Consider the following 23,614-nt stretch of genomic DNA (forward strand, 5'->3'; position numbering starts at 1 on the left):
GTGCTTCAGCATGGCTGCAGTCTAATGACTGAAACAAGAAAAAGAATAAAAGTATATTTCTCAGGATGCTGCACCAGGAGGAACAGGAAAAACCTTTGACGTGAACCTATTAGCTGCTAAAGTAAGAAAACAGGAAAATTTCAGTGGTAGTTACATCGTTAGGTATTTGTTACCATGTTTACTACATGAAAGCAAAACAGGTCACAGTGCATTCACGCTGTCATTGAACCTCAGCATCGATGATGTGGTGAACTATAACGCCAACGAAAGAACAGGAGCTGCAGAAGAGCTAAGGTAATGTTGGATAATAATTTGGAATGAGTGCACTTTGTTTCACAAAGTCAATTTTCAGGCTTTCACAAACAAATGCTCTTTTTATTGGAGTAAGAGTAATCTTAGCTGGTAACCTTCATTAAATATGTTTGTGGTTCTAAAAAGAACTGTTGATCAAAACAACAGCTGCATACCACCACACTTGAGGAAACAAACATGAAAGGTAACAATAGCAAAGATCAACTCTTTACTGCTTTTAAAACTTGAAGAAAGGCTTGCACCAAATGAAAATTTAGTTCTTTGACATCATCATCTCAGCTTGTATTCAAACCTTTTAGGTTACACACACACGAACCTCAGGGTTGGCTGTGGTTAAGATGTCTTCCCTTGTTTGGGCACCATATGATAGTTGTAAACAATGTCACAGTTGTTTACATTCTTCTTTGAAAACATGTCCAGCTGCTGGGAAAATATTAGTTTGTTTGGAGACAAGTGATGGCTGGCAACCAAGTTTAGTTAAGGAAAATCAGCTTCAATGAATTCTGTCTCTGCCATGCAAGCATAGAAAGTGGACATTAAAACAAAACGACTTTCATTCATTTATCATACTGCAGCACAATGAATTGTCAATTAGCTTGGTCCTTTGTCATCTCCTGCATTAAATAAAACATTTTCGTATCAGTTTTCATTACTTCATTCCAATCTTTCTAAGTCTCACTCTTCCACAAGTTCCATTTCTATATACAGCTGTCATCTTCCATACGTACCACATGTCCATAACAATGCAATCTTCTTTCTTGCACATTACACCTGATTCCTCTCAGCTCATTAATTCTTAGCTGTTTATCCATATTAAAGTTACACATCCCGAGAAGCATACCTGCATACCACGATCAGATGGTGTTTTTTACGTGCCGTCGGCACGGAAGCCAATCAAGGCAGCACTGGCATCGGCCACCTTCAGATGGTGCATTTTACGTGCTACTGGCACAGGGCTCACAACTACAAATTCCATATGATTTGATTTTGATATTGCTGATGTTGATGTACTTGACTCAGCATTGGCCACATTCGGATGGTGCTTTTTACGTGCCACCGGCACGGAAGCCAGTCAAGGCAGCACTGGCATTGGCCATGTTCGGATGGTGCTTTTGCGTGCTACCAGCACAGGGTTCACAACTACAATTTCCATTTGATTTGATTTTGATATTGCTGATGTTGATGTACTTGACTCAATAGGTCTCCTCAAGCACAGCAGGTTGCTCTATGATCCAAGGTACTTTTGAGTGGGTTGGTTAAGCAACGATGGTGTAGGTTACAGCTGTGGACTCACTTTGTTTGCTGGGTCTTCTCAGTTACAGCATACTTCTCGAGGTCTCAATCTTTTGTCATTGCCTCTGTGAGGCCCAACATGCGAAGGTCATGCTTCACCACCTCATCCCATGTCTTCCTGGGTCCCCCTCTACCTCAGATTCCTTTCACTGTTTGGGAGTGGCACTTCTTCACACAGCTCTCCTCGTCCATCCACAGTACATGACCATACCAATGCAAACGTCTCTCTTGCATGCCACATCCGATGCTTCTTATGTCTAACATTTCTCTCAGGGTGCTCACACTCTGTTATGTGTGCACACTGACATTACACATCCAGCAGATCATGCTAGCTTCAATTTTTTCAAGCCTATGCATGTCTTAAGCAGTCACAACCCACGTTTCACTGCCATGAAGCATGGCAGTTTGCACACATGCATCATACAATCTTACCTTTCACTCTGAGCGAGAGGCCCTTTATCACCAGTAGGGATAGAAGCTTTTTGAACTTTGCCCAGGCTATTTTCATTCTAGTGGCAACACTCTCTGAGCATCCACCCCCACAACAGACTTGGCATGGAAGATGGATGCTAAATGATGATGATCTCTTCCACATTTTTGTTTACTGATTTTCCCCTTTCAGTGCTACTAGTTATCTCTTACTCTCCTTGGAGTTACATCTTAAGACTACCGTACCTCATCTTCAACATCCTCCCATATCTGCTATCATTCTCAACAGCCTTTCTTATTTGTCATCAATGCCTCCCACCTTTGTCCCGCATTCTCTATAGTCATTCCTACATACTGCTGACCTCCATCACTACCACTGCACAGCTCTCTCTCTCCCCTCCACTCTTCTATTCTACACATTATTTCATTATTTTCTGATATATCTACAGTTTTATTATATTGCTACTCTCCTCCTTTCCTGAAATGCTACTCGTCACATCTTCCTTCCCTAAACTCCTCCTGTTTCTTTCATCTTCCCACCCATACTGATATTTACCACTGACTGTACCCCCACCCTTGTTCATCAATCACTCCATTCATCTCTAACCTCTCATAATTCCATGAACTACCCATCCTGATTCTCTGTCATACTCACCTTGTATCTTGAGAGAATGCTCTAACACCTCAGCACCACCATCTTTATCTTCTTTCCAGTTACATCCAACCACCCTTATATAATGTGAGGTAGCCATGTATCTCTTCTACAGCAAGATATTTGTACCTGTCCCTCTATCATACTTTAGCCTCTCAATATGGTATAATGTTACCTCCTGCACAGTTGAGAGGGCTTTTTCTGTCTTGTAAACTTGGAACCTATCTAGTATCAGTGTCATGAAAAAAAGCACCCAGTAGACTTTGGAAAGTGGTTGGCATTAGAAAAAGCATCCAGATATAGAAACCATGTGAAAGCAGATATTAGTAATTGATGCAGTTCTCCAGTTTGTTTGATCCTGTCAAACCACCCAACCCATTCCAGCATTTGAGAAGGATGCCAAATGATGAAGATATATGTACAAAACTGGTTTAATGTCCACCTGGGTTGAATGGAATTGGTTGATGCAAATCTACTTCTTGTTGCCAACCTTCACTTATTTCCATGCAAGGTAATAGTTCCCCATCACTGTACAAGTTCCCACAGATGACTGGAAATGAAAGATATTGCTTGTATAATGGTGATGCACATTTACAACTATCACATTGTCAAGGCATGGAGATAGTAACTACACACATACACAACATCCGACAGCTTCTTTCAGTTTCTGTTTACCAAATCTACTTACAAGGATTGGGTCAGCCTGAGACTATAATAGAAGGCACTTGCTCAAGGTGCCACACAGCAGTTGAGAAGCAAACTTCTTGCACACAACCACACATGTGCCTTACATATAAAACATCATCATTGAGATTTTATGTTTGCTTTCTATAGACATTGGTTGGACAGCTTGTCACGGTCCAAGCCAGTTCTTATTTGAAATTATTGCTTACCTAGATGTTTTGTGGACCATGTCTCATGTTTAATTTTTGATTTAGTTTTTATGCTGGATGCACAACACTGACTTTACAGTTTTTATTGAGTACATTATATCATTGCACAAGATGTAGATGGGTTGTCCCCAGCAAGCTCAAAATTTCTTAGCATCCATACATTGTCTCTGATCAATTATCAACCACTTCACACAATGATAAGCTGTATTTTATCATGGTACTAGCACTAGTGTTATGTAAGGCTAGAGTCCTCACTGCTCAATGATAAGTTCACACCTTCGAGGTAAAGACTTCCATTGGTCATGAATGACCATGGGATTGCACCTAGAAAGTTTCCCTCTGAGGCACAAGTCTGGGCAAGGTTGTTTAAGGAAGACCAGCAGCCTCTCTTCTCCATACCACTGATGTTATCCAAGGGAAAAGCAAAAACTGAGACAATTTGGTACCAGTGATGTCGCAACTCATTTCTACAGCTGAGTGAATGGGAGCAACATGAAATGAAATGCTTTACTTAAGAACACAATGCACAGTCCAGTCCAAGAATCAAACTCACTACCTCATGATTGTGAGCCTGACACTCTAACCACTGTGCCATGCATGGGTGAAGGTTGCAAAGGTGTGTGAGGGGGAATAAGTGATTGATGAAAATATCAGGTGAAATGGTCAATGGTAAATAGGTGTGGAAGTAGTCAATGGTATGATTCAGAAATGGATGTCAAAAGAAGTGTCTCAGGGAAGATAGAATGATGGCTAGCAATACAAAAAGAAGTTGTATGTAGTAATGTGATTTGCCTTCATTAAATACAGGGGCAGAATAAAACAGAAAATAGAGAAGAGAGTGAGAGGAGTGAAGCTGTATGGTGGGTACAATGATGAATGGTTAAGGGATAAGTGATAGGGAGATGAGGAAGTATCAAAGACAGTGGTGATGGGGGGGGGGTAAACATAGACTTGACAGATTCAGATGTGTGCATATATATATAAAGACTTGGAGTGAATTTGGTAGATGGAAACTGAAAGAACCTTTTCATATATATATATCTATCATCATTATTATTCATCATCAATTAATGTCCACTATTCCAAGCTTGCATGAGTCGCATGAAATTTGTTGATGCAGGTTTTCTATGGTTGAATATCCTTCCTGTTGCCAACCCTCACCTGTTTTTAGGCAAGATAATATTTCTCCATGGCCACATGTGTTTTACATGGAAGACTGGGAATGAATAACATTGCTTATATGATAGTGATACTCTTTTACAACCATCACATGATGCTAAAACAGGGATACACACAAACACATACATGGATTTTATAATACTAAAATATCAATAAAAACAGCAACAGCAATCTGGAAAAGCTACTCCAATCATTTATAAAAGATAGATTATATAAAAACAGTAGTGTTCATATGTGGAAGATGCACAGGATCCATAAAAACCACAGGGACTCAAGAAATTGATTCTCTGAAATGCCCTGGTGGCTTATTAGAAGTAGTAGATAATTTCTGCTACTAGGGGGACCAAATTAGTAGTGGGTGGGGAGGATGCATGGAGAGTGTAATAGCTAGAATAAGAATAGGATGGAGGAAATCCAGAGAACTTTTACCTCTTTTGTTTTCTCTCATTGTGTGAAAGGCAGATTGTATGATGCAATTGTATGATAGCAATTCTACATGGTAGTAAGACATGGGTCTTCAATGCAGAAGACATGTGAAGATTAGAGAAGAACAAGGCTTGTATGTTCCGCTGGATGTGTAATGTAAGTGACAGAGAAGTTAGGCATAAGATGAATTGTTTGCTGTGTGCAAGAGAGAAGACTTCACTGGTTTGGTCATGTGATGCCGATGGATGCTGACAGCTCTATAAAATGCTGATCTCTCAAAGTAAATGGAACACGTGGAAGAGGGAGACCCAGGAAGACATGGGACAAAGTACTGAAGGACAACCTCAGGACACTGAACCTTTCAGACGAGATGACAAAGGACCGAGATGCCTAGTGCCTTGATGTACTCAAGAAACCTTGTACTCCACAGCAGAACTGTTAAGGCCATACCCACTGGTGAAGAGGATCGACCTGCAAGAGTCCTGTGCTGGTGTCACATAAAAGCACCTAGTACACTCTGTAAAGTGGTTGGCATTAGGAAAGGCATCCAACCATAGAGACCATGCTAAATCAGACTGGTGCAGCTCCCCAGCTGGCCAAACAGTCCAACCCATGCCAGTATGGACAACAGATGTCAAATGATGATGATAACTTTCCTCAGATAGTTATATTTTACTTGATATTACAAAATGAAATTAGTGTTATTTATAATGTATCATGAATTTTTTTTTTTTTGGTCAACTTGTAATTTTATTCACTAATAAGTGGTTGGGAAAACCAGCTAAATATTTCAATATTTCACTTCAAACTGCAAACCTGTTGCAACCAAATCTCAGCAATAAAATGAGGTAGATAATGAATTTATAGATTTGAGAATCTGAAAACAGCTGAGGGAACCAAACTTTTGATGAAACCAAAGAATTTGGTTATTAGCAATTGAAAAAGGAAATAGCTCGCAGTAAATTTTCTCTTAGATTTTCAATCATTTATTGAGTTTGATGTTTAGTGAATTCCCCATATATATAATCTAGTTAATGATACTTATAGACATAAATAGTATAACAAAACTGACTAAAGTAACATTTATTATTAAGATGGTATAAAGACCATATGTAGCTTTCCAAACAGTTGGGGATCCTTATAAATTTACATGAGTTCTAATTGATGTTGCAAATACTGTGTCAGTATTTCAGCAAGTCATCAATAAAAATAATCTTAAAGGTACCTACACATCATCATCGTTTTAATGTCCACTTTACCATGCTTGCATGGGTAAGATAGAGATGCCCTTCCTGTTATTAACCTTCAACTATCTCCAAGGAAGAAAATATCTCCTCATTGGTAAACTGAAAACAAAGAACACTACTTGCGTGATGGTGACATTTGTTTTATGACCATCACTTGATACCAAGACAAGAGTACACACTTTAATCAGTTGCACCTGATTAAAGCGATAATGCTACATTACTGCAAGGTGGCACATCTCTGGCATTTTCCAGTTCCTTAATTCTAAAAAGTAAAATGAAATAAATAAATATACACTGTCAAAAATTAAGTTTATGCAATTATAGAAATTGCAAGAGAATGGAAATATTTCATATGAAACATTTAACATTTAGTGATAGATCAATGGTTCGATTCATTCAAGCTTGCCATTAAAATATTGGGGCAAGGGAAATCTGATGCTGTTACAGAATCAGACTCAATCTTCTCCCTTCTCATACACCATCAAATACAGAGCTGTTTCTAAAAGTCTTGCAGTTGATCATGTGATTGATACTTTCATTTCTTGGAGAAATCGATGGTAAATTTGTAATCAGTGAAGAGTTGTTGATAACTGAACCATTAAAAGAAATCACAACTGACCAAAGTCTGTAAGACAATGTTAAAGACGGCTTCGATGAATCTGGGTTGTGTTCGAATAAGTTAGTAAGCATTAACAGAAATAGTACCTTCACTAATTAGAAAACATGGTGGCCCCGTGAAATCAGGACAAAACAGGATTTGAACTCAAAACGCAAAGAACCAGAACAAATACTGCAAAGATCCAGTTCGACTTTTTTATAGTGCCCACCTCATCCAATCCACTATTGTGGAATGATACCTTTTATTTTTGATCGACCAGAAGAAGATGTAAGGCTAATCTTACCTCGGTGACATTTCAATTCAGGGTTTCTGAAGAAATACCACGAAACATTCTATCCGACACTCTAACGACTCTACCAGTGTAAAATTAACTTCTATAAGTAATTAAAGTTTATCATTATTATTTTTCCTTTTTCGACTCTTCGAAATCGGCACTATCATGCTATTAGCTGTCAGAAGTGAAAGTGCTCACTGCTAGTGAAGTATCTGTCTGTATGCCTGCATGCCTGTGGCCGGAGCGAGCTATATGTCTGTCTGTCTGTCTGTTTCTCTATCTATCTATCTATCTATCTATTACTCGAAAGTTCGCGCGTCCGCGCTAGCTAGTCGTGAGTGGTCGATCCTATTATTTTTAAACTTCAAACTTCATTTGTTTTCTATTTTGATAAATTCTCTCTGTTGAAAATTATATTTTTATATTTTAAATAATTTGCAATTTCAGGAAATATGTTTTTATATTAAATTTGTGTTTTCTACTCACGACTAGCTAGCGCGGACGCGCGAACTTTCGAGTAATAGATAGATAGATAGAGAGAGAGACAGACAGACAGACATATAGCTCGCTCTGGCCAGTCATGGTATTAGCTGTCAGTAGCCAAAGAATCGACAGGCCAGCAACAGGTAGACAGACAGATACTTCACTAGCAGTGAGCACCTTCACTTCTGACAGCTAATAGCATGATAGTGCCTCGAAATCTTTTCAGATATTTATGTCACCCTCATTGAAAACAGTTTGTCCAACTGTTTTAATGCATCGTTTTATTACTAAGCGTATGAGCGCGCACATACGTATTAATTATAAATTTTTAACGTTTGAAAATGTATAGATCAGAAATATTCTAGAACTCTTAGCCAAAAAAAAGTGCTAAAATATATTTCTCAGGCTTAAGATATTTTCCTGCCAAGGTAAACAGTGCACTCCTGTTAACATGACAATTGCTCGATGTATGGACATAGAACAGACAAAATGAATATATGTAGAGTATACACAGAATGCCGAAAAACAAAATAATGCCTTCAAATGTAACAGAAATGATCGAGTTCACTTTTTTAAAAATCACATTTAGTAATTCAACTAATTCTAATACATTAAAGGGTATCTCTAAGCCTACAATAGTCTAAAACATGTTGGAATTCGAAATAAGTAGGTTGCTCAAAATAACTGCGAATAAATTGGATGAGAAGCAAGAAAAATTAAGGTAACGCAAAATGTGTATGCGTTTATCTTATACCGACGAAATTCCGAGGATCAGAATATCAACTAACAGCCAAGTTCGATGTCAATGTACAGCTAATTCGAAGTAATTTCACCAGTATTAAGCTCTAAAAACTTGTTTTCATCGTTAATTGCAAAAATTTGTTCTAAAACTGCGTATAAAGCATATAAATTTAATTAAGCAAGCAATAAATATGCATTCGCAAACTCTGGAAATGCCCAGCATAAATAAAAAAAATTAACTCTAAACGTGCAAGAGATTCTTCGAAGGTTCAAGTGTACTTCTATATAAATATATGCATTAGCGCAAAACTCATGACGTAGTAAACAGTTAATAAACGTCACCTTAAAGAAACATAAAAATAAGAAAAATACAATTTAAAATAATGATATTAGAAAATTTAAAAAAAAATGAGTAAACATTTAAAATAATAATTTCATATAACATCAAGGAACTTCAAGGAAGGCAACGGTCGCTTGTATCACGCCTGGTACATGACTGAATGACATTGAAAAATACATACACACACATTTGCGATAATTTAGGACCGCTTCGTCTATCAAATTACATGTGCACTGACATAGATTCATTTGTTCTTTTCTCTCTTCTGCTTCCTTCCCTCACTTAACGCATATCTTTCTTTCTCTCTCTTCTGCTTCCTTCCCTGACTTAACGCATATCTTTCTTTCTCTCTCTCTCTTCTCATACATAAGCACTTATACACGCACACATATACATGTATAAATATATGGGCACTTTAGTAGATACATATACACACGCATTGACCTTCATACCATTCAGAACGAGGCTTGTTCTTTACTAATGTGTTAGATTGTATAATGTCGCTCTTTCGCACACGTGTAGTTCATGTATAATTCGACACACAGCACTTTCTCGGTTTTTACCACTAACTAATAATCGCAGTATATATAAATATATACTTTGTTAGTATCACTGATACAAGAAGAAAACAAAGATGTATCGCTGTGTTGTCAGTTCATGTCAAGGCAGGTATTCTTTGCGGCGATTTTACAGTACAGGTTGCCATCTTCGACCTTCCCTATCGAAACAGCCGTCCTCTACTTTTTTCACGTATTTAAGAAGTAATGAACTACTTGGTGTTTGTCCTCAGGAAAATGCTTCTATTACTGCCAATATGACATTTTCTCGATGTATGTATGGACATGGAGGACACAAAACGGATAAAGAAATCGATTTGCAACAGAAGAGTACGATGGATGATCTACCTGTACCAAAGGGATCCTGGCAGGAATCATTCCATAACATTAACCGCTCAAACAATATCTTCTTAGCCGTTAGTTCCACTTTTTTGGTGGTTACAGGATTTACAATGTACAAGTTGAATTGTTTCTCATGGAATCCAGGCCCGAACATTAAATCTGTTCCAATTAGGCCAGAAGCAGTAGGTCTTGGTGCCGGTACTGCTACCGCTGTTGCTAGCACTGAAGCTGTTGTTGAAGAAAGTTCCGTTGGACCAGATTTGGATGTTGTTCCAGCAGAAGAACCGGCTGCACCAACCCCTACTGCTGAAGAACCGGTCGCACCCACTCCTGCTGCACCTGCTCCTACAGAAGAATCAGTCACATCCACCCCTTCTGCTGAAGAACCAGCTGCACCTGCCCCTGCGGCCGAAGAACCGGCTGCACCTGCCCCTGCGGCCGAAGAACCAGCTGCACCTGCCCCTGTGACCGAAGAACCGGCGGCACCTACTCCTGCTGCCGAAGAACCGGCGGCTCCTACCCCAGCCGAAGAACCAGCGGCGCCTGCCCCTGCTGAAGTCACACCACCTTCACCTGCAGAAGATACACCACCTCCACCTCCCCCTGAAGAGACACCACCACCACCTCCACCTGCAGAAGACACTCCATCATCGCCACCAGCTACAGCTGCCGAGCCAGAAACTCCGAAAGTTGAGGCTACCACCAGAACAGCCGAAAATGTTGCACCAGAATCGAAAGCGACTTCAATTGATTGGTCTCAAGTGCCCGCTATCCCTGCACGCGTCCCTTATTTATTAATCGGGGCTGGTACTGCTTCATTTGCAGCATTTAGGTATGGTTTTGCCTAACTTTGTCTATCGATTGTCTTTGGTGTTATATATATATATATATACATAGATTTGAATTCAATTTTCTTCGTAATCTTACTAATACACACATATTTCTTCAGCGTGATAGTCGATCAAGTATGTTAACACAATTGCGATAATTATATATATATATACACACTAATTTACTAGTTCTCTATCGCTGTTTTGGAACTCTTTATTTTTTATGAGTTTGACCTATAATCGATAAGGGGTGGGTTAGAATATTGAAATTATGATTGTCAGTTGCTAATTAATCAAACATCTACAGCATGTGGATTCACGTATTAAAATTTTAAACGCTAGTTTGACAGTACTGAAAATATTTCTTTGTCCCCTATAAATACATCGTTGGGCGGATACTGACTGCTGAATACTATATTGATTAACAAGTCAACCTGGTGTTACCATCCTCACCTGAACTCGTTGCAATGCAAAGAGTAGCATGGAATTGTCGAAGCATTTGCTTGCTGTCACTGCCACTACATTATGTATTACTGGTACTTGATCTCAAACGAAATCAACTATCACATCAGCGTATATTAAGTTTATGAAACGGAATCGGTAATAGGAAATGAGTTTTTGTTTCCGTCGAATACGATTTGTCGAATTGTATTGCTCACTTGATTCCTACTTACAAGATGCTATATTTTTCTAATTCCATTGAATATCATTTCTTTTTTTTGTGATATGTTCACTCCCCAATGTCGACTTCACCTTTCATCTCCTATAAAACCAAGCAGCCAGTCAATTACTGAAGTCGATTAAATCAGCTACCTCCCTAAGAAAAAAAGAACAAAAAAAAACAAAAGGCAAAAAATGAAAATAAAAGTCACCTTGTGGCAATGCTAGAAATCCTTATTGTTAATATTTACTTTGTTGAAATCTTACAAATTGGGTCCATTTTTTTTGTAAATGTTCAAAAACTTTTTAAATAATTTTGATATTTTAACATATGCACTTTTGATATCTTTGAAATTTACATCTGAAAACTCTTCAATTACGAAAAAAGGAAAAAAAGAAAATCGTATATTATTTTATCATGATAGAATACATTTGATGTGTTATCTATTGTTGCATTGGTCAAATACAATGGCACCAATAGTGCTTGTGTGTGGGTGAATGTTACTGGAATTGTCACATTTGACATTGTCACTATAAAATAATTTAGGAACTTCAATGAACTTATAAACTTCAAAAAAATTTTTGTGAAATAGTTTAAAGTATGTGACACTGGAATCACAGAAAGAAAGACTGGGAAACATTGCAAGGAAAAAAAGCAAAGAACAGCGAAATTGTGTGTCCAGTATCTGATCATATGAAAGTGAATGTTTCTTGACTGTTCAATTATTTAATTTAGAGAAAAATGATCAGGTTTTCCACTCATCCTCTTGTTTTTGTATTTCCCCCCCTCATTTTTGTGATTATTGGGTTTAATTCCCATTCTATTCTAGATTTTGCCACTTTGTAATTAAACGAGGGCACTTAGCTAATAAAGGTCGTGGGAGCTGTTATGTTATAAAATCATCTAGAAATTGATACTCACTTAACCTGTAGTATGTCCCATCCTGAATTTTAAAATTTTGGATCAACCAACTGGCTATGACATTCTCTAGATTTGATTGACTGCCTCTGTTCCAATCTCTGCACAACTAGAGCTGATCTGGGCAACTCAGTAACATTTAATTAAAAAAAAAATTCTTCTTTAAACTGAACTCGATTTGCTAATTACTGCAACCCACTTTTATACATTTATATCGTTCTAACTATTTGGGTCAGCTTGGAGAGGTTTTATAATCATATTACTAACATACAAATGAGATAACTTAAAAGAATAGGTTTGATAGAACAAAAATATTCTCTCTTGAATAAACATTCGTTAAATGTATATATTTACACTGTTTAATTAGAATTGTGATTAATATCACTTAAATTTCACATTAACCCCTTTATATGTTCAATTCCTATTAGCATGTTAGGTTAGTGAATTGGAATGTATATGTAATCATGTCCTGGATGGCAAAACCTATATTTGGTTGGCAATTTATGATAGTTGATAATTCTAATTTACGATGCTTTATTCATATTCCAGCAGAAAAAATATCTAATTTTTACTCCTTGTGCTCTATCTTGCACTAACTGTTCAAGTAAATTCAAAATTCCAGCCTTTGAAACATCAGCATAAACAACTATGATAATGTTTGTGCATAGCATTAATTCATTAACTCATCAAGGTCAGTCGTATATTTTCAGGAAATTGTTGCAGACAGTGTTTCAAGGCCTAATTTTTAAGCAATATGCCAAACCTATGAAGGCAAGATTGCTACATTCAGAAATGCTGATCAGCTGATACCCAACTCAATAAAATACCTTTGTGTCATAGATTTTGTCAAGCAACTGATTAGAATTACTTAACCAGAATCATCCTTCTGGTGATCATTGCAATCCACAGAGCTTTCTGATTGGTATACCTAATGAAAAATTACCTTTAATTTCTTTTTGTAGTGTGGCCTTGTCTTTTGTGGCCCACTTCTCAAAAATGGTTGCCCATGCCTGCTTAAATGTATAGTTTCTCCTGCTGTTAATTCACTATTGTCATTCCATCTTTTTATAATTGTCAACTGTATGGAATATACTACAGCAAAAAAGACAACTTTTCATTGACATATGCTTTTACTGAATTCAATCAGTAGGCTGTAACCATACTGGGGCACCACTTTAATTTCAATGTTTCAGGCATGCTTTTGTTTATATTATGTTATTGCAGCCATTAACTGATGCTTTGGACACAGTTGTTAGCCTAAATTGTTTCATTCATACAAACATATGTAATGAGCAACAATAAAAAAGATAATTTTAAAAAACCTTTATCAAATAACTATAAAATGACAAAAGATATTGTATAATAAAGAATAATTGTATTAGAAATCTGAAGCTACCATATGTGTACTTTAAAAATAATAAAGTAAGTTTTTATTTGTTAATTTACCTAATTAAATAGGTAGATTTTTAAAGCAAATCTGGAATAACTATCAGCATTATTTATTCTTCAGAATCATCTAAAGCCACTAGTTGCCAAGGTTGATTCTTTGTTTTTGATAACTAAAATCAACAGAATGTTATATAGGGTCAACAATTAATGTAGGTTAGTTCAGTTTTGTAGGTCATTATTATACAAGATTCAAATAGAGCTATCTAAGCCAACAATATTATCAGTTTACTTCCAATGAGGGAGCCTTTATGTAATCACTTTATGTACTAGAAATAGTGGCTAAATCGCCCTTAAACCATCACCTTACCTTAATAAATAACACAAAAACCATTGGCTGTAGTTGTAAGTGTACAACCAGGTAATCATCTCATTGAATTTTCTTGGGATTAAACAACATTAGCACATTTAAAAAAATGCCTATAGATTTAAAAGGGTATGGATTTGGTACAAATATTTAATTTCTAGTACTATTGAGCACAGTTAAAATCTTTAAACAATTTAAAGATAATATATTGTATATATGCATGTGTATGTAAACATATTCAAGCAGGCAGGTAATAATAAATAGTTTGTAACAAATTTAAACAATGGGGTGAAAAATGTGAATGACCTTGAAATTGTTGAATCTTACACCTTTGGAACTACAGGGTTTAAAGGTATATTCTAAATGTATGGTATTGTTGAGCTAATGTCTACTGCTATGGCTGTAGACTGACAAATTGTAACAAACCTGTTGTACATATATATATATATATATATATATATATATGTGTGTGTGTATTTGTATTTTCCCTTTGGCATTTGTACACTGATTAAAAGCTGTCACTATATATATAAATGGTGTCATTATAGTCTTCCACAAAAACTTACCCAGCTTTTGAGTCGGTTATGTTTTATCTGACCATTGTTGTTGGAAGGACTTAGGGAAATAATACCTTGTTACCAGCCAAGGGCTGGTAACAGGGAAAGCATAAAAGCATCCAGCTGCAGGATCTGCCTCAAAGATTTTCCTCAGAAAAGTGGATGTTAAAGCTATCATGGAGATGATTACCTTCGTACACTGAGAGATGTATGTGTGTATGTATAGTTATAATAATGCATAAAAATTGAGTATGTTAGTATGCTGTGTCAAAGGAGTTTAATGTTTGTGAAGTCTTCTACTTTTTCAAGTTTGTGTCAGTGGTACATACATACATATATATTCTTTTATTATATTTGTTTCAAGTCATTAAAGGTTTTTTTTTTTTTAGTTGAAGAAATCAACCTCAGGACTTATTTTTTTAAAGTCTTGTACTTATTCTATCAGCGTCTTTTGCTGAACTGCTAAGTTATGGCGACATAAACACACCAACACTGGTTGTCAAGCGGTGATGGGGGTGGGTGGGAAAACACAGACATAAAAACATACATACATATATATATGTGACGGGATTCTTAAATTTCCATCTACCAAATCCACTCACAAGGCATTGGTCCGTCCGAGGCGATAGTAGAAGGCACTTGCCCAAGGTGCTACACAATGGGGATTGAACCTTGGACCATGTGGTTGGTAAGCAAACTTCTTAATACAGCCATTCTTGTGCCTATATATATATGAAATGGTTTACATTTGTTTACGCAAGAACTTCAGTTGTGGTCTTTCATGATACATACTATTATATTTGTGCCATCAAACATAATGGAAGTTTTATTAATTTTAGAGAAAACCATATCTATTTAGATGAAATAAAAGAAATTAATCCTTTTCTTACTTTGTAAAATATCATACTATGTGTATGTGTGTAAGATTAAATTTTAAATTCTTTTATTTTTGAAAGTATCTGCTATACTACATATTGTTTAGAACTAAAATGAAAGTAAAATGAACAACTCCTCCTTTGACTGTTCGCTTTTCAAACTGTCACTCTGTGTCATTTGACATCCTCCTACTTTAATAGTACCCCAGTAGTATGATAGCAAACAGTCATAGAAGCTATATGTGGATAGATGACCCAACAAAGAAGTCTCTAAGTGATTACTGGACTTGCTAGAAATAACAGCCAAATCTTTAAATCACATCCTGTTATCTTAAAAAAGGAAAGGACATAATAGAAAATGTAGTCCTTGACCTTCAGAACAAGAGGATGATCATAGGTGAATGACTAACCCATTGTTTGGATATAGGTCTGCAAGATTTGGCTGACCTGTACAGATTGTTTAATTTAGCTCTAACTTTGATTTCATATATCTCACAGAAGGAACATTTATAATAATTAGCTCATATTTAAGTGCATGATTAAACTTTAATCAGTCTAGTAATCAGAAATGTTTTTCACAAACGTCTGTCTTGATTTAACTAATTATTTAACAGACAAGTGTATTTACCCAATTTTAGATTGTAGCATTACACTCGATAGAAAATTCTTAAATATTGTTCTTTTTTTATTATAGCTACCATTACTTACTATCCCAAAATATTTAGAGAATGATCTCTCTCTGTGGTACCATGTTCAATGGATTAGAGCTATGTAATTCTTGATGGTTGTTCACTATAGTTATTAACTATAAGTTATGCATATTTAATTTTCCTGACCCTTATGCATATTTAATTTTCCTGAGAGAAAAAAACCCCCAAAAACCCACCCTTATGTGCAAAAGTTTGACAAAATTTAGTGTCTGTTCATCAAGTTTCATATATAGCTGCTGCTCCAGTATGACCTTGGCTGTGAAGGCTAAAACAAACTTCAGAGCATGGGTTGAGATTAGTCTCATGGGCTTTTAATACATGCTGTTTTAACACTGTTTCATCCATTTTGCTACAGAGTTGTAGTATGCAAAATACTGTGGTCAGCCAATTAAATTTCTTAGTAAGTGGTGCAAAACAATAGCTTTAGTTGTGGTAAGCTTTGAATTTGCTGTTTTGTGCTCAATATTAAGTATAGGTTTGAATCCGTTAGTATGTGATCAGTAGAATTGCACTTACCTTATTTAAAAGGAGTGAAAATTTGAACAAGTTTTCAGATAATGTTTTAATTTTAAAAGCAGTTGAAGTTTGAAATCTTATAGCTGAATATATGTTAAATTGAGATTAATTATTTTAACAAAATAATGTTTGCTGCAAGTGAGGGAACTCAGTACTGAGAGTAGAGTGAAATTTATTGTAAGATTCATGTTGACTGGGACTTTCATTATTCATATACATATATACTTAGATTCTGCCCTTATCAGATCAGTTTAAAATGTCTTTCAATAGGAATGTGATTAGTCTATTTATGGTCTGTAGAAGTACCTTAAGTACTTTTTCAATAAATACTCATGAATAATAATAAAAAAACCCTTAAATGTTTTTTCTTTTTTTCTGGAGCAAAATGACAATTGTGCATACTATTGAACATTAATCTTCCAATATTGAACAATAATCTTCCAAACTGTATTTTTCCTTTATTTAATAGTTTTTATGGTATATATATTTTACTCTGGTTGTCTTTTGATGTTTGGGGTATTTGTATGACTAGGACTGTGGTATAATTATAAGCTATAATACTCTTCTGTGAATTGAAGGCATGGCCTAGATTCACTTGCTTAAAACTTTTTCTCTGAAATCACTTTTGGAGAAAAGGCTGAATATCACAACTTCCCATTTTCCTTTCCCAGTGTGTCAAATATCATTATCTATGTAATAAATCAGTATTTAATTTTCCTTGTGAAAAGTTTTAGTTTCTTGACATGTTCTTTTAACAAAGTTTGACTGCAACTAATTAACTGATCACATTTTAAATGGATTTGTTTTGTGTTTTTTTTGTAACTTTAACATGTGGAAAACTGCTGGTGGTTTCATGTTTTTCTTTGTTTATACTGATATATTTATAAGTGAATTTTCTGTAAAAATGGATTAGAAAAAGGATGAGTGGAAATATTAATGGGTTTATATCAACAGTGTTCATTTTGTAATGAATATTGCAAAAAGTTATTTATGTTATGTTTATTATAAACTATTCTTGAGTTTATCTGGAAAAAATTTTGCAAACCATTATCTGATTACTATCAGGGTAAAAAAAAAAGAAGTCTTGCTTCTTTTACTTATTTAAACAATGAAACAATGTATTATTTTATAATATTGATTATAATTATATTTTAAAATAAAGAATAAAATGATTTTCTTAAAATTTATTTAAAGATTTAGGTTACAAGTAGAATAATGATGTAAACAATTTAAATTGTTCAAAAATACACCTAAACCTGCCTACATAATATACTCCACTTTAATTGTAGGTCAATCAGATCGGCTGATCCTAAAGCTCAGGTGCTTGTTGTTGGAGAGGAGAATTACATTCCTTATATGCGACCTCCCCTTTCTAAAGAACTCTGGTTCAGTGAGGATAAGTCAGCTGTTAAGAACTTGAAATTCAAGCAGTGGAATGGTAAAGAGAGAAGTATTTTCTTTGAGCCTGAAGCATTTTATGTAGAGCCTAAGAAATTACCATATCAAGAAAATGGTGGTGTTTCTGTTTTGTCTGGAAGAAAAGTGGTGAAGCTTGATGCTAGCAAACGCCAAGCATATCTTGACAATGGTACTGTAATAAAATATGACAAATGTTTGATAGCTACAGGAGGAAAACCCAAAAATTTACCAATATTGTCAAAAGCTGACTCAGATGTAGCTGAGAAGACCACACTATTTAGAAATATTGATGATTTCCGTAGCTTGGATAAACATCTAGAAGAGGCCAAGTCAGTAGCCATTATTGGTGGGGGGTTCCTTGGCAGTGAGTTAGCTTGTGCTTTAGGGAAGAAATCTAAGTCAAATGACTTGAAAGTCTATCAGCTTTTCCCTGAATCTGGAAACATGGGTAAAGTTCTTCCTGAATATCTTAGTTTGTGGACCACATCAATGGTTAAAAGTGAAGGAGTTGATGTTCATCCTAGTGTGAGTGTCCAAAAAGCTGTTCTGAAGGATAATAAAGTGTCTTTAGAATTGGATAATGGCGCATCACTTGATGTTGACCATGTTGTTGTTGCTGTTGGCCTTGAACCCAATACTGAATTAGCTAATACCTCTGGCCTTGAAGTGGATGATAAATTTGGAGGTTTTCGAGTAAATGCTGAACTAGAAGCTCGATCTAATGTTTGGGTTGCTGGTGATGCTGCTTGCTTTTATGATATAAAACTTGGCCGGCGCCGAGTAGAACATCATGATCACGCTGTTGTTAGTGGGCGTTTGGCTGGGCAAAATATGGCTGGTGCTGGAAAAGCTTATTGGCATCAGTCTATGTTCTGGTCAGATCTAGGACCAAATGTGGGTTATGAAGCAATTGGTATTGTAGATTCCAGTTTACCAACAGTTGGAGTTTTTGCTAAAGCTACTGAAAAAGATACTCCACAGGCTGTTGTAGAAGCCACAGGTGAAGGTCTTCGATCGGAAACTGAAGAGTCTGCTCAACCTTCCATGGTGCCAGCTGCTCAGCTTGCTACACCTGATGCTGATGAGAATTTTGGTAAAGGTGTAATTTTCTATTTGCGAGACAAAGTAGTCGTTGGAGTTCTTTTGTGGAATGTTTTTAATAAGATGCCTATTGCTAGGAAAGTTCTAAAAGATGGTGTAGAAAGTGAAGATTTACATGAAGTAGCAAAATTATTCAACATACATGAGACATAACATTTGTGCGAATGGGAAAGGGTGTGGGAAAATATAGAAGTGACTTTAAAGAAATACCGACTTGAAAAGTTTTACATGAATATTTTTTATATATTTAAAATGTTTTGTGTATATGAATATGCAACCCTGCATATTTGTCTGAATAGTGAACAAATCATGTTAAGTGATTTCAGGTAAAAAAAAAAAAAAAAAAAAAAAAAAACACAAACCAAACTAGACTGAATTGGTAGTATGAGATCAGATAGAATTCCTGTTTGTTCATACACTCCTCTTCCTCCTCTAAAATTGGCAATCCACATCATTGTAAAATTAGTCCTCTGAACAGCTTTATCATTTAAAAAAAAAAATCATCCAAGTAAATCAATGCTCAAGAAATGAAAGGCACCATGACAGACATCATTATTGAAGGTTATATGGAGTGAAGTTTGCCTTATTCAAAACTCCTGAACTATTTTTGTAGATTTCTTTTTATAACTAAGTTTTCAATGTCAATGAATGGTATGTATAGCTTAAATAAATAACATTTTGTTGAACATATTCTACTTCAGTCTTTACATTTTCTTGGCTGAGAGACTCAATTGTTTTCTTTTTCTTTGGCTATAATTTTACCAAGGTAACTTCACATTGAGCTACATCTTGAAATTGTACATTTAATTTCTGTCTATAAATTGCTGGGACTGAGTAGGTTATAGTGGACTGGTACATGATTAGATATGAACTATTGAAATATTACTTAAAACCTTCCAGTCCTAACGTAATTAAGTTGTAATAATTTTTTTTTTTTTAAGAAAAAATTCAATTTGTTGAAAAATTCAATTTGTTGAAAAATTCAATTTGTTACAAAGAAATGCTGAGCAGACCACCTTGTTATATTCAAAACTGAATTTAAAAAATTTGAAATGTTATTAAAAAAACCCCAAAAACAATATCTTTTCTGTCTTGAGAATTTTTGTCTTGCTGTTATACATATATATATATATATATATATATATATATATTTTTTTTTTTACTAACAACTTTTTGCATGCATTTTTTTTTAAAGCTGTTCTTTCATATACTAACGAATTTTAGCAGATTTTTTATTTCAGGGATGGGCAAAATGATAACTTAATATTGTATTTATTCTTTAGTGATCCTTGCTATAACAAATACCAAGTTTTAATCTTTCAGGTGTTCCCCCCCCCCCCCCCTTTTATCCAACAAATCTCTAACTTTACTCATTCTAGAACTTTAAACAGATGAAAAGAAATTTGACTTTGGATAGTATACTAGCATTTTAAAGGTTATTTTCCTAGACATGCTTGATGTCTATTCTTAAGCTAGGTAAACTGAGGCTTAGTATATAGCAGTATCTTGCAAAGTTAGTATAGCAAGATCGATATGTCCTGTTAGTGAAAGTTATCTAGTAACTGCTTTATTTGGACATCAAGATGAATATGTAAACATGTCCAGTACAAATATTATGGTAGCTAGTGCACATTCCATATGAAACCATTTACTGAACTGGTGTTAATTTTTCTTGTCTAAAACAAGTTTAACCCCTTTAGCATTCAAATTATTCTGTCAAATGTACAGCATATTCATTCATTTCATTTTGAATTAATCATGTTCTGTCTTGTAGCCTCAAAATTTCAGTGATGTGGCTGTTTATCTTTAGAATGTCATTGTAGAGTAGAAGTGAAGGGGCCAGCACTGGCCATTTTGAACATAAAACAGAATATTTTGGATGGATTTGGCTGGTTAAATCCTAAAGAGTTAAAAAATATATCATTAATCCCAATTCACAGTGAATGATTGACATCAAAAATGGAACCCAGCTATCAAGTACTTATTCTAAGTTGTGATAAAACTGTTTAGATCTATCTACCTTCTAATAGTTGTTTGATATAAAGGACAAAACATCTTGCAACCTCTTTGATATTTGGGATCCCATAGAAAGCTTAATCGGTATTGTGAGTTGTTCAACTGGGTTTCTTAACAGGTTCCTATTGCCTTCTGATTCATTGGAAGATTGGATTTTGATACTGAAAGATAATGAAACTCATGCATTGCTCCATTGTTTATGGCTGTGAACTGTAACCTCACTCAAGAACAGGAGTCTGCAACAGTATCTATAGTAACCTCATCCAAAGACAGAAGTTTGTTATATCTATAGAACGACTAAATTTTCATTGTGTGAAGAAAACAATGTTACAGGAGCTAAACTTTTTCAGAACCACAAGATCTTTGTAGCCAGGGATTATCGCTATGTGTGTGTTTTATTTATTTATTTATTTATTTTTTTAGCAATACATGGTAAGACATATCCACTTCTGGATAGAATGGATAGAATGCTAGTCTGTTTCAGGTAGATTAGAATTGAATTACCCATTGCAAACCAACCAATGAATTAACCACCTATGACCTAAGTATCTTGGTTCTGGATGTAGACATGGTGATATGATGCTTACAAGTCAGATGTTGAAGTAAGATATATGGCATGTTGTTGGTTAAATAACTAATTACAATCTACAAACCCTTTGCTTCAGATACATCTTACTTTTACATAATTGAAGACCAAACTTTGCTCTTCCATGTGTATAGCCTGGACATCTTCATAACTTCCCTACAATTAATTATTTTGCAGTTTATATAACATGTGATCAAAGTGGATTCTATCAAAGTACCACGATTTTTCTTTTGCTCTATAAGCATGTTTCAGCAAAGTTGTTTGGAACAAACAAGGTTTTTAATGTTGCAAAAATCAGTGATGTTCAGAGAATTTGAACCACTGATTGCTTGACTTGGCCATCCATGCAGTCTTTGTTCTGTGTTACTAGAGCTGCAGAACAACATTGAAATACAATAGCGTATATTACGAAAGTCATAAGTGGGTAAGTAGAAGTTTTGATAGCTTATGGCTTAGTTGTTTGTATCCTCTTTGTTGAGCTGTTCTATAGCCAAACCAGTGGCTTTCAATGGGCCCAGTCCTACCACCCTTCTCTCTAGATCACTCTTATAAGCAGCAATAAGCACTGTAAAAATTGTTGCACATTTTGTTGACTTGCAATGTTGTATTCCATTCCTGATATGTCCCACTGTTTAAATCTAAGTCAAATAAGGACACATCCCATTGATGGGTATTTCTCTGGTTAAGAACTGACTCTATCATTTAACAAAATGTTGATCATCAGAGCTTAGGCTTTTTTAACCACTGCTTTTTCCATTTTGCTAATGCTTTCTCAATGCTCCCTTCATTTTAATATCATAACATAATATCAGGTCAGAATGATATAGTTCTGCTATTAGTTTGACATGAGTGACTTCACACCAGAGCTACATGTGAATGCTATAAGCATAGGTGATATATATTTGGTTTTGTATATTTATTCACATTTCAAAGTCTAACATTAAGAGTTGTTACCTGCCAGTGATATAAACACAAATTCTTTAATGCACCACAACTACATGCAAGAGTTCAAACTATCAAAATCCAATAATGCAGTATTCTAACACAATATCCACTTTAAGTGGAAGATATTACCTATTGGCATTAACAATGCTTCTATCACTTAATTATATTTTAGTGCATTAAAACTTTTTTGAAGTTAATATTTAAACAGGATGGACTAAAAAAATACAGATGCATCTATTATTTCCCCCTTCACTGCCCCTTTGACCCAAGTAACTATAAAATTTTGTACTCCCACCCCCGAGGAGATGGTACCACTCAATTAGTGAAGTACTGATCTAATGTGTTGCATTCAGCGACTTTCCAACTGATAGGTTAATTTCTGCTGCTGTGCTATATCTATGGCCAAAGTATCTAACTCTTAGTGAGGGAGCTCCTTTATGTTGCTGTAAATGGATACAATAGAAAAGGGCAGTTCACCTCTTTAAGCAGCAAAATAGTGATGAGTATTACATGTAAATGTATTCATGTATGAAACCTTTAAAACTGGTATCTTTTCCAGTGACTTTCAACCACTTAGAGTGGACTTATAATGGTTTCAGAATTTTGATACAAGGCCAGCAATTTCAGGGGAGTGGGGTAAGTCAGTTACATCAACCTCAGTGTTTAACTGGTACTTCTTTTATTGACCCAGAAAATATGAAAGCAAAGTTACCATTGACAGAATTTGCACTCAGAACATAAAGATGGATGAAATGCTGCCAAGCATTTAGCCTGGCATGCTAACAATTCTGCCAGCTCACATCCTTAGGGTGCATCTATATTAAGAACACTGACACATTCAATGTGTTATCCTATAACCTATTTAGTCTTTGGAGCACTCATTTAGTGTATCCCGAGTATAACAGCCTGGCAGAACACACCTCTCTACAATCTGCTCACA

The 23,614-nt window shown here is 35.4% G+C and overlaps 1 protein-coding gene across 1 annotated transcript; it reads left to right on the plus strand.

Moving 5' to 3' along the window:
• The first annotated feature begins 9,341 nt into the window (after positions 1–9,341).
• Positions 9,342–20,208, plus strand: LOC106870755 (apoptosis-inducing factor 1, mitochondrial). The gene is made up of 2 exons (XM_014916954.3): positions 9,342–10,619; positions 17,897–20,208. The coding sequence occupies exons 1-2, from the start codon at positions 9,523–9,525 to the stop codon at positions 19,278–19,280; spliced, it is 2,481 nt and encodes an 826-aa protein (XP_014772440.1). The 5' UTR covers positions 9,342–9,522; the 3' UTR covers positions 19,281–20,208.
• The last annotated feature ends 3,406 nt before the right edge of the window (positions 20,209–23,614 follow it).

This window comes from Octopus bimaculoides, chromosome 1 (genome assembly GCF_046866305.1).
Source record: "Octopus bimaculoides isolate indiv1 chromosome 1, ASM4686630v1, whole genome shotgun sequence".
NCBI classification, from domain to species: domain Eukaryota; kingdom Metazoa; phylum Mollusca; class Cephalopoda; order Octopoda; family Octopodidae; genus Octopus; species Octopus bimaculoides.